The sequence below is a fragment of the Monodon monoceros genome, unplaced genomic scaffold (assembly GCF_005190385.1).
Source record: "Monodon monoceros isolate NGI ecotype Baffin Bay Population unplaced genomic scaffold, NGI_Narwhal_1 Super_Scaffold_10, whole genome shotgun sequence".
NCBI lineage: Eukaryota > Metazoa > Chordata > Mammalia > Artiodactyla > Monodontidae > Monodon > Monodon monoceros.
The window spans coordinates 7,008,282-7,021,827 of NW_021703766.1; the positions used below are offsets into that span (position 1 = coordinate 7,008,282).

General features: G+C 43.0%; 1 protein-coding gene across 2 annotated transcripts in view; it reads right to left on the minus strand.

Annotated features, from left to right (window-relative positions):
• Positions 1–13,546, minus strand: part of GAN (gigaxonin) — a 54,771-nt gene that overhangs the window by 20,397 nt on the left and 20,828 nt on the right. For both annotated transcript variants that reach the window (XM_029207322.1, XM_029207313.1), the window contains exon 2: positions 1,745–1,859. In XM_029207322.1, coding sequence (XP_029063155.1) covers positions 1,745–1,859 — 115 coding nt within the window. The remainder of the gene's footprint in view (positions 1–1,744; positions 1,860–13,546) is intronic.

Genomic DNA, 13,546 nt, shown 5'->3' on the forward strand with positions numbered 1-13,546 from the left:
TCTATGGTAAACTGAAGGCGATTTCTTTAAATGCTAGCCCCTGAACTAATGAAAATCCTGCCTCCAAATACATTAAGTTCACTTCTTTGCCAAATGGTACGTGGAAGATACCACACGGACCCTTGAAGAGAGGGAGAGCCACACTGCCCGAGGGGCCTCATTCTGAACACCAAACATTGCACTTGGTGCAAAAGATACAATTTGGTCTCAAAGCTACTTTCTGGAATAAATCCCTAAGATTTTTTTTTTTAAATCATTGTGAACATTTACTTCCCCTTAATTTTCTTCAATTTCTTGACTGATGCTTCTTCCTCCACCCACTTCACAGTTTTTCTACGCAACAGTAAGGCAACATCAAGAAACAGGCCCCTAAAATACTGTCACAATCACGAACGGTCCAGACTCTCCGAAAGAATGGGTATTTATCCTCCATTAGGAAGCGTTAAGGAGAGATTTCACAGTGAAGTGCAGCAAGAAACATTTTACCACAATTTGCACATTCTGTACCATAGATAAATAAGGTTTCAAATTTCCAATGCAAGCCTGAACATGAATACACTCCTCTAACTTGTTATAACTGCCACTGAACTGACTTTACAAGTTAGATAAGAGTTTGGACCTAAGCCTGGTTTTGTGATGCTAAAGAGCACTGCCAGTATTTTAAGGGCTGTCCCCAAACTGGTTTAAATTCATTTATTTTTAATAATCATACACATAACCTTATTTCCACACACCCACCACCCAGTGTTCAGAGAAAAGAGAAAGTGATAACATCATGAAGTGAAATAAAAAAACTTCAAAGAGGATGACGATCACCGAGTTTGACTCTGGACAGAATGAACGTATTTAGAGAAAGTAAGCAGTACACTCAGAATACTTATGTAGGAGACAGAGCCTTTACAAAAGGAAAATTAAAAGAAGAATGAGGAAGAAGGAATAAAGGAGAGAGCAGGACATGAGCCCTCAAAAGGAGTAAAGATAAAACGTACTCTTGCGTAATGAGATGTGAGGCACATGAACTTCTTCCTAATTCACACCCAAGATTATCCTTAAGAGTCCTCACGCTATACACTTTAAATCACATAAACAGGGGAGTAGTGGGGTGGAGGAGGGCAAAGAAAGGGAAAGGACCACTAGCCACTGATCGCTTTCTTCCTTGGCTTTCATGAAGTCCCCAGAAATATAAATGGGTACAGAGACTAAAGGGAAATCAGAAAGAAAGAACGTGGGGGAACAGGGATGTTGGTCCTCCTGAGGCAACAGGACGGAGGCATCATGAGTATGATGCACGTGCCTGTCACTGGTGTGAATCTCGAAGTCTTTATTTCTACAAAATAATCCCCACCGCCCAAGGAGGCTCCCAAGTCCATGCTGTGGAGACAGAACGAGTTTCCCGATAGTGTGGGTACAAAGCAAGACTGGAATTAAGATTTAAAGAACAAAAAGACAGCAGTGAAGGGAGCATCCCATGTTCCTCACGTCTCAGACTGGAAGGTGGAGCTCAGGACGGTAGAAACAAAACCTGGGATTTGGGTAAGATCTTGCTTAGTCTGCTTTTCCTTCAAGGGCAGAGCCCCGGAAGAACACCCTTGGGTGCCATGTCCAGGAGGAGACCCAAGTCAAGCACACAGTGACAGAAGATGGAGATGGCGGTGTTGCTCGGTCACAGAGTGGATGAAGGAGACCCTCACCCTGAGCTTGAGGAGCCTCTACTCAGTCCTCCTTCCTCTGTGTCTCATCATACCTGCCCACTGAAGATGTAATCCAGGATCTCTCTCATAACCATTACCGATATCCCTTCAAGTTCAATCTTATAGGTTGATCCATCATCTTTTGGAGGATTATAGTTTAACTTTGTCCTAAGAAAGGGAAAAAACATGTAAAATTTCTATGAAAGAACAGAAATAGCTAGAAACATTTATGCACTAAATACTCTATAAAGTACATGATACGTATCCATATATGAATCACACCTAAAACATATCGTTAACTTTAGAGCAACATATTTTTTATGACTTTTAACTACAAAGCATTTGTTCCAGGGTTCAGAGTGCTACCTCTTAAAAAAAACAAACGAAACAGACAACCAAAGCGCTAAGGTCCATGTGAGCAAGGAGCTCTACTTCACCTTGGGAACCCTAGGCCCTTTAGGCTTATTTTTTTTCCCCTGTATTTAATTATCCAATTATTTTCAGTAATGTAACAAGGACCCCACAAACCTACCACCCAAAACAAAACCTAGGACCTTGACGATAACCTGCTTCTAACCAAATGGTCCTCGCCACCAATTCATTCCTCTGCTTCCCCATCTGAAGTAACTATTATCCTAAATCCCACCTATATTCAATTTTCTCTTGCTTTTTTTATTTTTGTATCCATGAAATATATATAACCTATAACATATATAGATTTATTGATAATCAATGTATATATATAATTTTAAGTTTTTAATTTTATAAAAGTGTTTCATGCTGTCTGTAATCTTCTGGGGCTAACTTTTTCATTTAATATTATATTGCTGAGTCATTCATCTTGCTGCATATCACACGCGTTCTTTTGCTCTTTCTGCTGTATAGTATGCCACGTTCCTGTGGATGAGCCCCTGGGCCGGGGCTCCAGGTTTTTGGTATTGTGAACAGTACTGCTATGACTATCCTTGTATATGTCTCCTTTTGTGATACGCAAAAGAATTTCTCTTGGGTGTATCCTGGGAGTAGAATTAAGCTACTTTCTTCTCCAAAGTATGAGCTAATACTCAATTATTCTCCAAAGTAGCTGGAGCAGTTTTTAGCCTCATCTGGTATATGTAAGGGGATGTGTGGACCCACAAAGTCTATGACATTTATCTCTGTCCCACTTCCTAATCCTCCAATGCACGATCCAGTGAGCGAAGTATGGTCTCCGGTGGTGGTTGTGACCTGCCTTCCCCTCATTACCCAGGTGCTAAACAGCTCTTCAAAGGTCTGTAGCCCCCTGTGTTTCCTCTTCTGTGAAACACACGTCCAGTCTCTCTCCTTTTTATTCATTCATTCATTCATTTATTTATTTATGGCTGCGTTGGGTCTTGCTGCACGTGGGATTTCTCTAGTTGCAGCGAGCAGGGGCTATTCTTCGCTGCAGTGTGCAGGCTTCTCATCGTGGTGGCTTCTCTTGTTGCAGAGCATGGGCTCTAGGTGCGCGGGCTTCAGTAGTTGTGGCACAAGGGCTCAGCAGTTGTGGCTCGCGGGCTCTAGAGTGCAGGCTCAGTAGTTGTGGCACACAGGCTTAGTAGCTCCGCCGCATGTGGGATCTTCCCGGACCAGAGCTCGAACCCGTGTCCTCTGCATTGGCAGGCAGATTCTTAACCACTGCGCCACCAGGGAAGTCCCTCAAGTCTCATTTTTAATTGAGCTAATCACCCTCCTCATATTGAGGTGTAGGCATTTTTTGTTATCTTCTTGATATCAAACCTTTGGCAGACTTGACACTTTTTTTTAAGGTGATGAACAATGTGAAGAATAATTTTTCACAGTCAACACTTTTTGTGCCTTGTTTAAGAACAGGTACTTTACCCAAGATCTAAAAGATATTCCTAATTTAGCAGCAAGGGAAGCTCAGACACAACCTAAGTTGCAATTAATTACCCCCCCCAAGGCTCGGAATTGGTAGGATGAGGAAGCTGTGGAAGGAGGGGTGAAGGATGAGCTAATTACAGAAGAAGAGACTGACAAAGTCTTAGGAAATAGGTGAGTTCCCAGATCCTTGCTCCACATAGATACACGACTCCTCTGCCCTGTTTAGTAAGGCTCCCCAGCTCCAGTGGAAGATAAGTGACGTGCTCTGGAGAGTGTGAGATGGAGGGGGCGTCTCTAGACAGGGGGGTAGCAGGCACATCTGAGGGTAGGTGCACTGCACCAAAAACTGAGAGAGTCAAGAGAGTGTCTACATATTGACTGCTGAGATCAGCAGTCTTTTTTCTCAATTTTGCTCCTAAAATTACTGAAAGCCAGACCTACATCCTCCAGGTGAGAACCTGATGACTCTTCTGGAGTATTTGATGAGCCCCAAAGCAAAGGTCTAAAGACATGGGCACAGATCTGCCTCAAGAAAATGACCCAGGTGGACCATGCAACAATGAAACCCACTGTCACTAAGCCAACCTATGGGCTCTGAGCTTCCCACACACTGTGGCGAGCACTTCTGAAACTTCTTCACTTCACACCACACACAGAAAATGTAATATGACCCTGGGGTAAACAGATGAGGCTGTGTGCAGGGCCAGGGGGATTCAGCCTCCCCAGATGCTGCCCTGCCACTTGGAGGGCTGACACCATCATTATCTTCACACATTATGACATATTTTTTGGGGGGGGGCACGTGGGTTAAGAAACTCTGCTTTAGAGCCCCACTCTTAAAACTGAGTAACTCAGTAGATGCCTAACAAAGAAGAAAGACAGAAACCAAAACCAGCAGAAAAAAAGTCAACTTGGAGGAAGTACAGATCTCACGCAAGATGAAAAGTCAAGGAAAAAAGAAAACCTCTCATTAACATTCCCAGAGAGAAAAGAGAGGATGTTGTGCTCGTGAAACAAGAATAGGATGCTCTAAAAGGGAACATTCAGAGAACAACAACAACAACATTTTAAAGACTACAAAAAAAAAATTTTTTTAATGTAATGTCAAAATTAAAATTTGTAGAAGTCATAGACTTGTAGACTTCAAATCGTAGAACTTGTAGACCTCAAGTCTGCCAAGAAAGCAAAAAAGACAAAGGTAGAAAATAGGAGACACAAGGTAAGAAAACTGGAAGATCAGTCCAGAAGGTTGAACATCTGAAAAACAGGAATGCCCATGCCAAAAAAAAAAAAACAAAAAAACCCCAGAATATTATCAAGTAAATGCTCATAACAAGGGATAAAAATACGTCTTTCCGAGGCATGTCATCATGATACTTCAGAATACTGGAAACAGAAAAATTCGTGTAAGCTTCCAGAAAGAAAAACAGGTAACACAGAAAGGAATGGGTATCAGAACGGCTTCGTACTTCCAAATGGAACTTTAATAGCAGTGTGGAAATGACTTCAAAATTCTGAAGGAAAATTATTTTCAACCTAGATTTTTATAGCCAGCCAAACTACTCATCAAATATCAGGACAGAATAGACATTTTCAGCTATACAAACTCTCAAAATAATTGATCTTCCATGCAGCCCTTCTCAAAATGCTGTTGGAAAAAACTGCCCCAACAAAGAGGAAGATTCTGGACTAAAAAAAGACATGATCCAACACAGAAAAGCAGGGAAAGGAATGGTGAAGAATGACCCTAGGGTAACAGCTCTGCACCAGCAGAAGGAAAGCTGGTTCATTCTGGTACAGCAGGATGCCTCAGCAGGCCTTAGGAGGGCAAAACTGATGGAATATATAACACATGTTTTAGTCAACTTTGTTTCCCCCCTATATTCTGTATCTGCTATTCCTACCTCTACAGTTTCTATAGAACTAATAATTTTACTCAAAAGGCATTTCTTTTCTGCTTGCTGCACCCTAGGTGTACCTATATGACTGACATTTTTACTAAAAGTGAACAAAAAAACTTCAGTCAATTCTCAGTCAAGAGAGAAAAATAACGTAAGTAGTAAGAATAACACCTAAATCATTAATATTTGGCTCTGAAATCTATCATATGCAGACACGTCCTCCAGGAATGTTTCACTCAGGATGTCATGACTATTTGTATTTCTTAGTCACCGTGCTGGTTATCAACATATTGCCTCTCAGCTCCAAGTCCACCCTCTTTGCATGCTCTGTGAAAATGGCTCTGAGCCTTTCCAACAGTTTTTCTGCGTTAACTGGTACGATGTTAAGCTTCTCAGTGGAGGGTGCTGGAAAGACACTGCAGGAGGAGAGAGTTTTGCTGCCGGGCTCTGGTTCTGCAGCTGGATAGGCTCCCGCAGTGCACAGCTGCCAGCAGCACCCTGCAGCTTTCCCTGGAACTCCCAGAGGCAGTTTTGCAGTCAACTGTTTCTGGGGAGACACCTCCCTGTGAACAGCTTTCCCAGACACCTTAAAGGACAGATTTCTGGCAAGTTCCAGAGGGCTGATTTCAAGCAAATTCCACCAGTGTGGCTTCTTTGCCATGAGGTGAGCTGTGGCTGTGTGCCGTCCAATAAAGTCTGGATCTCAGCCCTGGGTACACCAGCTACTCCTTTAATTTTTAGAGTTTACTTCTTAGTAGCCAATCCCTTATTATTCTATCTCTTGCTGCAGTTAAAAATTCTTTATATTAAACTCTCCTTGTTCAAATTACTATGTGGTTTCTTTCTCCTGACTAGATACAGACAGAGTCTTGCCCCTATTTAAAGGCAGTAGCTCTAAAACGTGTTCAGATAGAGGGGCACCACCTAGAATTCAAGTTGTTCAAACAAGAGCTGGCTGTGCCTGCCCATGGGCTGTGGACAGTGCAGGAGGAGGGGGACCAGGCTGACGGGGAAAGGGGTTACAAAGAGACCATGCAGTGTGTCCCCTTTTTATTTTTCAACCATGCGACTGGATTTTTTTTTTAAAAGATGACTATACAGTCATCTCTTGGTATCCTCGAGGGACTGATTCCAGGACCCACACGGATACCAAAGTCTGCAGATGCGCAAGTCCAGTAGTCCGCCCCCCGTATCCTCACCCACAGACTCAACCAACCATAGATCATGTACAGCTGACCCTTGAAAAACATGGATTTGAACTGTATGGGTCCACTTATACGTGGATTTTTTTCCCAATTAATCTGTGTATAAGTAAACCCGTGCAATATTGAAAAACACCCGTGCATAAGTGGATCTGTGCAGTTCAAACCCACGTTGTTCATGGATCAACTGTACTATCTCATGTTTTCACAATGAAAAATGTTTCCTTTTAAAGAGTATGGTTTTCTTTCAGCAGATGGCAGGGTACAGACAATGGCTAAGAGGACAGAAAAAAAGACTCCTTTAAATATGAGCATTGACCATTTCAGATCCATAAAGTCTGACCCTTTTTAAAGCCCATGAAAAATGAATCATTGTACTCTTGAAGTCTCTAAGTATCTGAGGGTTAAATTATAAAACCTTATTTTGATTACGGTTTAAATTCAGATCCCAAGCTTCCCATCTTTCGGTCCCACTTCTGATCTCTCCCTCAAGCCGTCTACGCATGTCCAATTCCTGCCATCTTCTTAGGAGCTGTTCGAATGCCGGCCTGGCAGTGGCTCCCCTTCACCTGCCCTGCCCCAGGCTCCATCTCCGCCCTCACTGCCCTGCGGGTGAAAAGAATTCCTCATGTTATCAATTTCCCCAGCACTTGATATTGTGGGATCATCAGGTCCTGTCTTGTATGATGGTATTTATGTACAAAGCCCATTTCCTCTCTCCTTTATTAACCTCAAGTTCCTTGGGGTCAGAGTCCTCTTTATCACTATAACCCTACAATGTAGCCTGTCAGTTTACAAAGAATGGATGTTCAATAATGATTTGTAAAATAAGTTTTTGAATTAACAACAGTCTTTAAATATCTGAAGAGCTGTCACAGGAGATGTTTTTCCTGCAGGATCTCAGGTACAGTGAAGCAGAGCTAGAATCAATACAAGGAAGAACTTCCTAATAGTTTCATGCATTCAATGTTGAAAGGTCTGAAGCACAGAGCTTCTCAAGCTTTCAGAAGGTCTGTGGTGGGAGCTGAGTTTCTGCATTGGTAACACTCTCAGTGACGCAGACCCCTCCAGACCTCTCTGAGTAGCAAGGGGTTAAGTGATGCTTCTCAAATTATCCATGTGTGTTCTTGTATTTCTAACCCATCTCAGATGAATCTTTTGTAAAATACGATAAAAATGTAATGGGGATGAAGTGTACAGCACGGTGCCTAGTTAATAATACTGTACTGAATACCTGAAAGTTGCTAAGAGAGCAGATCTTAAAAGTTCTCACCATAAGAAAAAAAATTTTGTAACTACGTGTGGTGACAGATGTTAACTAGACTTACTGTGGTGACTCTTCTGTAATATACACAAATATTAAATCATTATGTTGTACACCCTGAAACTAATATAATGTTCTATGTCAATTATACCTTAATAAAACATGATGAGTTATTAAAAAACAAAATTTAAAAGACATAAAATACAGGCCCCAATTCTTTTTTTTTTTTTTTTTTTTTTTTTTTTTTGCGGTACACGGGCCCCTCACTGTTGTGGCCTCTCCCGTTGCGGAGCACAGGCTCCGGACGCGCATGCTCAGCAGCCATGGCTCACAGGCCCAGCCGCTCCGCGGCATGTGGGATCTTCCTGGACCGGGGCACGAACCCACGTCCCCTGCATCGGCAGGCAGACTCCCAATCACTGCGCCACCAGGGAAGCCCCCCAATTCTTTTTTAAATTTTTTTTTTTTTTTTTTTTGGTTGCGCTGACCAGGGATTGAACCTCGGCCACGGCAATAAAAGCACAGAGTCCCAACCACTGGACCGCCAGGGAATTCCTGTGGCCCCAACTCTTTTATCATTAGATTCAACGGACATAAAATTATTCTGTCAAACTGCTACAGGAGTTTCTAACTTTTACTCTCCGTGTGTACTTATATTATCATGGCCAGGTGACAATTCACAGACCATCACCAGCCTGCAGGTGACGTCTCAGGAGGCTGATATCCATCTGTCTGTCAGGAATATAGTGAAAGTTGGCCGTTAGCCCTTATCCGTCTTAGACACTAAGAGTCACTCAGACCTGCTGTGAAACTGTCTTGCTTCACAGCCTGCTGTCATTTGCAGTTACTTCCTTCTTTCACTTCTATTTTTTAAAATTTTTTATTCGAAGTATAGTCGATTTATAGTGATCCAATATTTTTATAAGACTTTTTTTTTTTTTGGCCTTGCCGTGGGGCATGCAGGATCTTAGTTCCCTGACCAGGGATCTTACCCCCACTCCCTGCATTGGAAGCACGGAGTCTTAACCACTGGACCACCAGGGAAGTTCCCCCTTCTTTCATTGCTTGGATACTTGCCATCCCTTTCTCATTTAGAAACCTGGACTTATTTTCCCTCTTTTTGTCTTCACTTCCCCCTCCCCCATTCCCCAAGTAAATCTCTATATCCCTTCAGTTTTTGTTGCATTCTGTTTCACATTTCTTTCCTCCAGTAAATACCCTGATTTTCCCAATATCTACCAACACATTTTCTCTGTATTTTCCCTTTTTTAATCTAGAATTTTCTCACCTTGAACATCATTTCTATCTTCTCTGTCACATATAACTGAGAATTCAATGAACTGGACTGAATGAGTTAATGAATTAAAAAAAAAAAACAAAAAAAACTAAGCCAAAGGGTTAATAACCAATAGTTTTGTTTCTAAAGTTAGTCCATATATATCAGGAAGTAAATCAACTCTTCCCCTTGTTTCCTTTCTTATTTTAATTAAAGTATAGTTGATGTACAATGCTATATAAGTTCCAGGTATACAATATAGTGACTCACAATTTTTAAAGGTTATACTCCATTTATAATTATTATAGAATACTGGCTATATTCCCCGTGTTGTACAATATATCCTCGTAGCTTATTTTATGCATAACAGTTTGTCGTCTTAATCTCCTACCCTGATATTGCCCCTCTCCCTCTTCTTTTCTGTTTTGTATCTCCACCCCAGGAAGATATAGAGTCATATGTAAATTTATTGGAAGTCACAAAATCCTTGTTTTTATTATTATTATGTGATGTCAATTTACAAACTCTCTCCTAGAAACTGCCGTAGTCTTAAAACATCACTTTGAGAATTTCATAACACTCTTTGAAAAAACTAGAAATAATGGGGAGTATTGTAAGATTGGGCCTCCAGTGTTCAGATATAAATATCCATGCCTATCACATTCTTCCCCAGTTTTCTGTTTCTAGGGCAAAACATTGCCCCCCTCTGCCCCTGTTCTCTCATTTGTAAAAAGAAGAGGTTAAATAAGGTGATCTGAGGGCTTCCCCACCCCTGAGCACTTCTGGGATAAACTGCTGAAACACACCAAAAAGTTAGGCGGAGACTCAGCTCTGGAGACATATTCTGTTGAGTCCTAGAGTTTAAAGTCCAGCCAACTCAATCAGTTTCATGGGATTTACAATATGCCTTCTGTGGGTGATGCAGTGCAAGTTCATTTTCCCTCCTGTCACCTACCCTCTGGGCAAGCATTTATTTTCTGTTCTATTAAACTTAAACACAAGTGAAACAAAATCAGTTTTTCATTCTCTTGACAACACTGGAAAGACGTTTTATAAGAAAAAAGTTGTTGGCTAATAAAGAAGCTGGTATGATTCAAAGTTTTACATCTATGAAAGAGGTCTACGACTTTTAAAAAAGTGTAACAGAGCAAAGTCGTCTGCTGGTTGTATACTGTCCTCTTCTAACTGGCTTCCAATGGCTGGAAAAGTCCGGTGTGTCTAAACATCATAACAAACACCCCAGGTAATCAGTCCTGGTCCTCCTCCTACGGGAGACGTTACTGAACAGGATCTGATATAACAGTGACACAGAAGACATCTAAGTGACTTTTCCTCCCCCGGGATGCAAAAGCTTGTCTCCAATAAAAGCAAGGAAACCTCCTCAAATAGGATGCAAGAGAATGTAATGCTCAAGGAGTCAAGCTTTACAGAAGCTCCAGGGAAATTCAGGGGCATTACTCACACGGTTTCAAATGATTCATGTCACCTCAACCTGGGTAGCTCTCAAGGGCAGAGGGGCGTGGGCTCAGCACTGCATTTGCCCACTGAGGCCCAACTAATGATGTCTGCTCCTGTGGGGAGCCTGTTTTACAGATGCCCCCTCCTCCTTTTTTTGTCTTTGTGAGCTCCTAAAAACCACACCAAAAAAGGATCTTTAGGGCAGAGGAATTTCAGGGCAGTGACACTAGTCAGTATGTTACTACAATGGTGGATACATGTCATTATGCATCTGTCCAAACCCACAAAATATACACCAAGAGTGAACCCTAACGTAAACTATGGACCCTGAGGGATGATGTGTCAATGGAGCATCATCAGTTGTAACAAAGGCTCCCCTCTGGTGGGCGATGCTGAGCATGGGGGAGGCTACACATGTTCTGTTTGGGTTTTTTCTGACTATTCAAAAATATATATTTATTAAAGTATATTTCTTTTTAAGTTCTCAAAGCTTCAGACCATCTTTCATCTAGCCCATGAGGTACTTGAGTGTAGACATTACAGTGTACAGCAGTGATTTTTCTCTCCCTGGGTCTATTCTTCCCTTTTCTTGAAAGTGAGAAGGTTCACATATCTGAAGAGCCCCACCTAGCTCTACTTGTGTAATGCGTTGGTCTGGCTGCTTATTGCATCTTCAGTCAGTACCCCCTGTGGCTTACTCGGTATTTTAAATGGATGAGTCGTGTTTCCCTACCAGATCATTATGGGTGAGCAGTAAGTAATAAATAAAGAACATCTGTATTGAATAGTATTCAATGCAGTTCTTGGTTTTGCATAGAAGGAGGATCAGAATAAGAGGGGGGCATTAAGGCCATGAAGAGCTCCCTGACACCTAAAGCCATTAAAGTATCATCTTCCTGCAGGCAGTGCTGTCTGATGGGAGAAGCTCACTCTATTTGGAGGATAGGTCAAAGCCTTGCTAACAGTCCTGCTTCTCTGCCTTTAGTCTGCTATCACTCTTCCCCCAAGAAAGGGAAACAGGTCCCAGCATATGCTGCCATCATCATGAAACCTGCCCCCCGGGTTCTGGTCTCTCCATCCACCCTCTGGTCACAGCAGCCTTCTTAAGGCACAGAAAGACTATGCTTGGGCCCTCTGCAGCCTGGCTGAGGAGCTGCAGTGGCCTCTGAACTCCAGGGAGCAAGTGCTGGCTTCAGCTCAAAGTTTCCAGGAGCTGGGAATGCCGTGAGAACAGCCAACAGAAGAAAAAGGAGACGTGGGGCTGGAAGTTCAATGTCTGGAAAGAGGCGCCCCAGCTCTCTCCAGCCCCCAGAGCCTGCACAGCTGTCACCAGCTAAGTCATGCTGAGATGTGGATAGGCTAGGTAGTAGCCCACACCTGAGCCCAGGACCACGCCAAAGAAAATCCAGGTGTTGTAGGACATAATAGCCAGCATCATGAAGTAGCCGATGACCACCTGAGCAACATGAAGTAGAGACTGGCCAAAGTGACACAAGAACCACCTGAGGTGGGTTCTGCTGACTGCAGGGGACTCTGAGCTTGAAGAACTCTGGTCTGTCTCTTCGATGAGCTGCTGGCTAGTGGAGATGGACAGGCTCATCAGGGCCTGGTGGAGCAGCCTGGCTTTGCCAACCTTGATGCCTTCATACAACACAGCCAGGAGCAAGACGACCAACACCGAAAGGGCCATGCCTGCAGGACTGTGGACACTCCAGAAATCAAAGAGAAGCGGAAGTAGGTAGGAGGTATATGGGGAACCTCTATCTTCCTCTCAATTTTGTTGTGAACCTTAAACTGCTCTAAAAAAGACAGTCTCTTTTTAAAATGTAATTTTTTAGTCCCAGTCAACTTTATGAAATATAAATGTGCAGGTAATATTTCCATCAACAGATGGCATCCTCTCACGACAAGGCTTGCTTTTTGGTGGATGGGAATGCTGGAACCCATCTATCTCCCAGTTCCTGCCACCTAAGAATTCCATCTACACAGGAGAAAAGCATTTACACAGATGTCTGACACGTGACCAGGTGTCCCAGAGGGAGGTCCAAGGAGATCCCGAGGCACACGGCGGGATATGAGCTAGGTGCCACCGGCCAACCTCTAGGTAAGCTCCCCTTGCACAGCACCTCAACCTACATAGGCTAACTAATCCTTGCAATGCTCCTCCCACAAGACCGAGCCAAGTCAGGGAGCAGTGAGCAGAGGAAACCACGAGAAAACTCAGGCATGGTGCTGTGTGGCCCGTCTGGGAACTGCCACCAGCAGGACATTGGTTCACTCTGAGCAGGAGGTGCCAAAGAAAAAGTAGAAATGCGGACCAGAGCCGCAGTCCTCTATTATTCTAAGAATCAAACTTTATTATAAGAATAGCATTCTCATTAAGGTTCAAGACTGTTTCTTTCCCTTCATTATTTCCTTTTATTTCCTCTATTCATTTCTCTTTGCCTCCAATTCTTTTTTTTTTTTGCGGTACGCAGGCCTCTCACTGTTGTGGTCTCTCCCGTTGCGGAGCACAGGCTCTGGATGCGCAGGCTCAGCGGCCATGGCTCACGGGCCTAGCCGCTCCGCGGCATGTGGGATCTTCCCGGACTGGGGCACGAACCCGCACCCCCTGCATCGGCAGGCGGACTCTCAACCACTGCGCCACCAGGGAAGCCCTGCCTCCAATTCTTTTTACCCAGAGGGATTATGGTTTTTACTTATTTACCATCAACACTGTTTTCCTCATATAGATCCTGGAATGACTCATACTTTTACTGGATTTTAAGAGTAGCTCTGCTTCCCAGAAGCTTCTGAAGAGTTTTTATAGAAAAGCAGGTCCTAGACCAATTATGTCAGGTCCAAGACAACGTATATTTTAAACGTTTCCCAGCTTATTCTGATGTATTCCC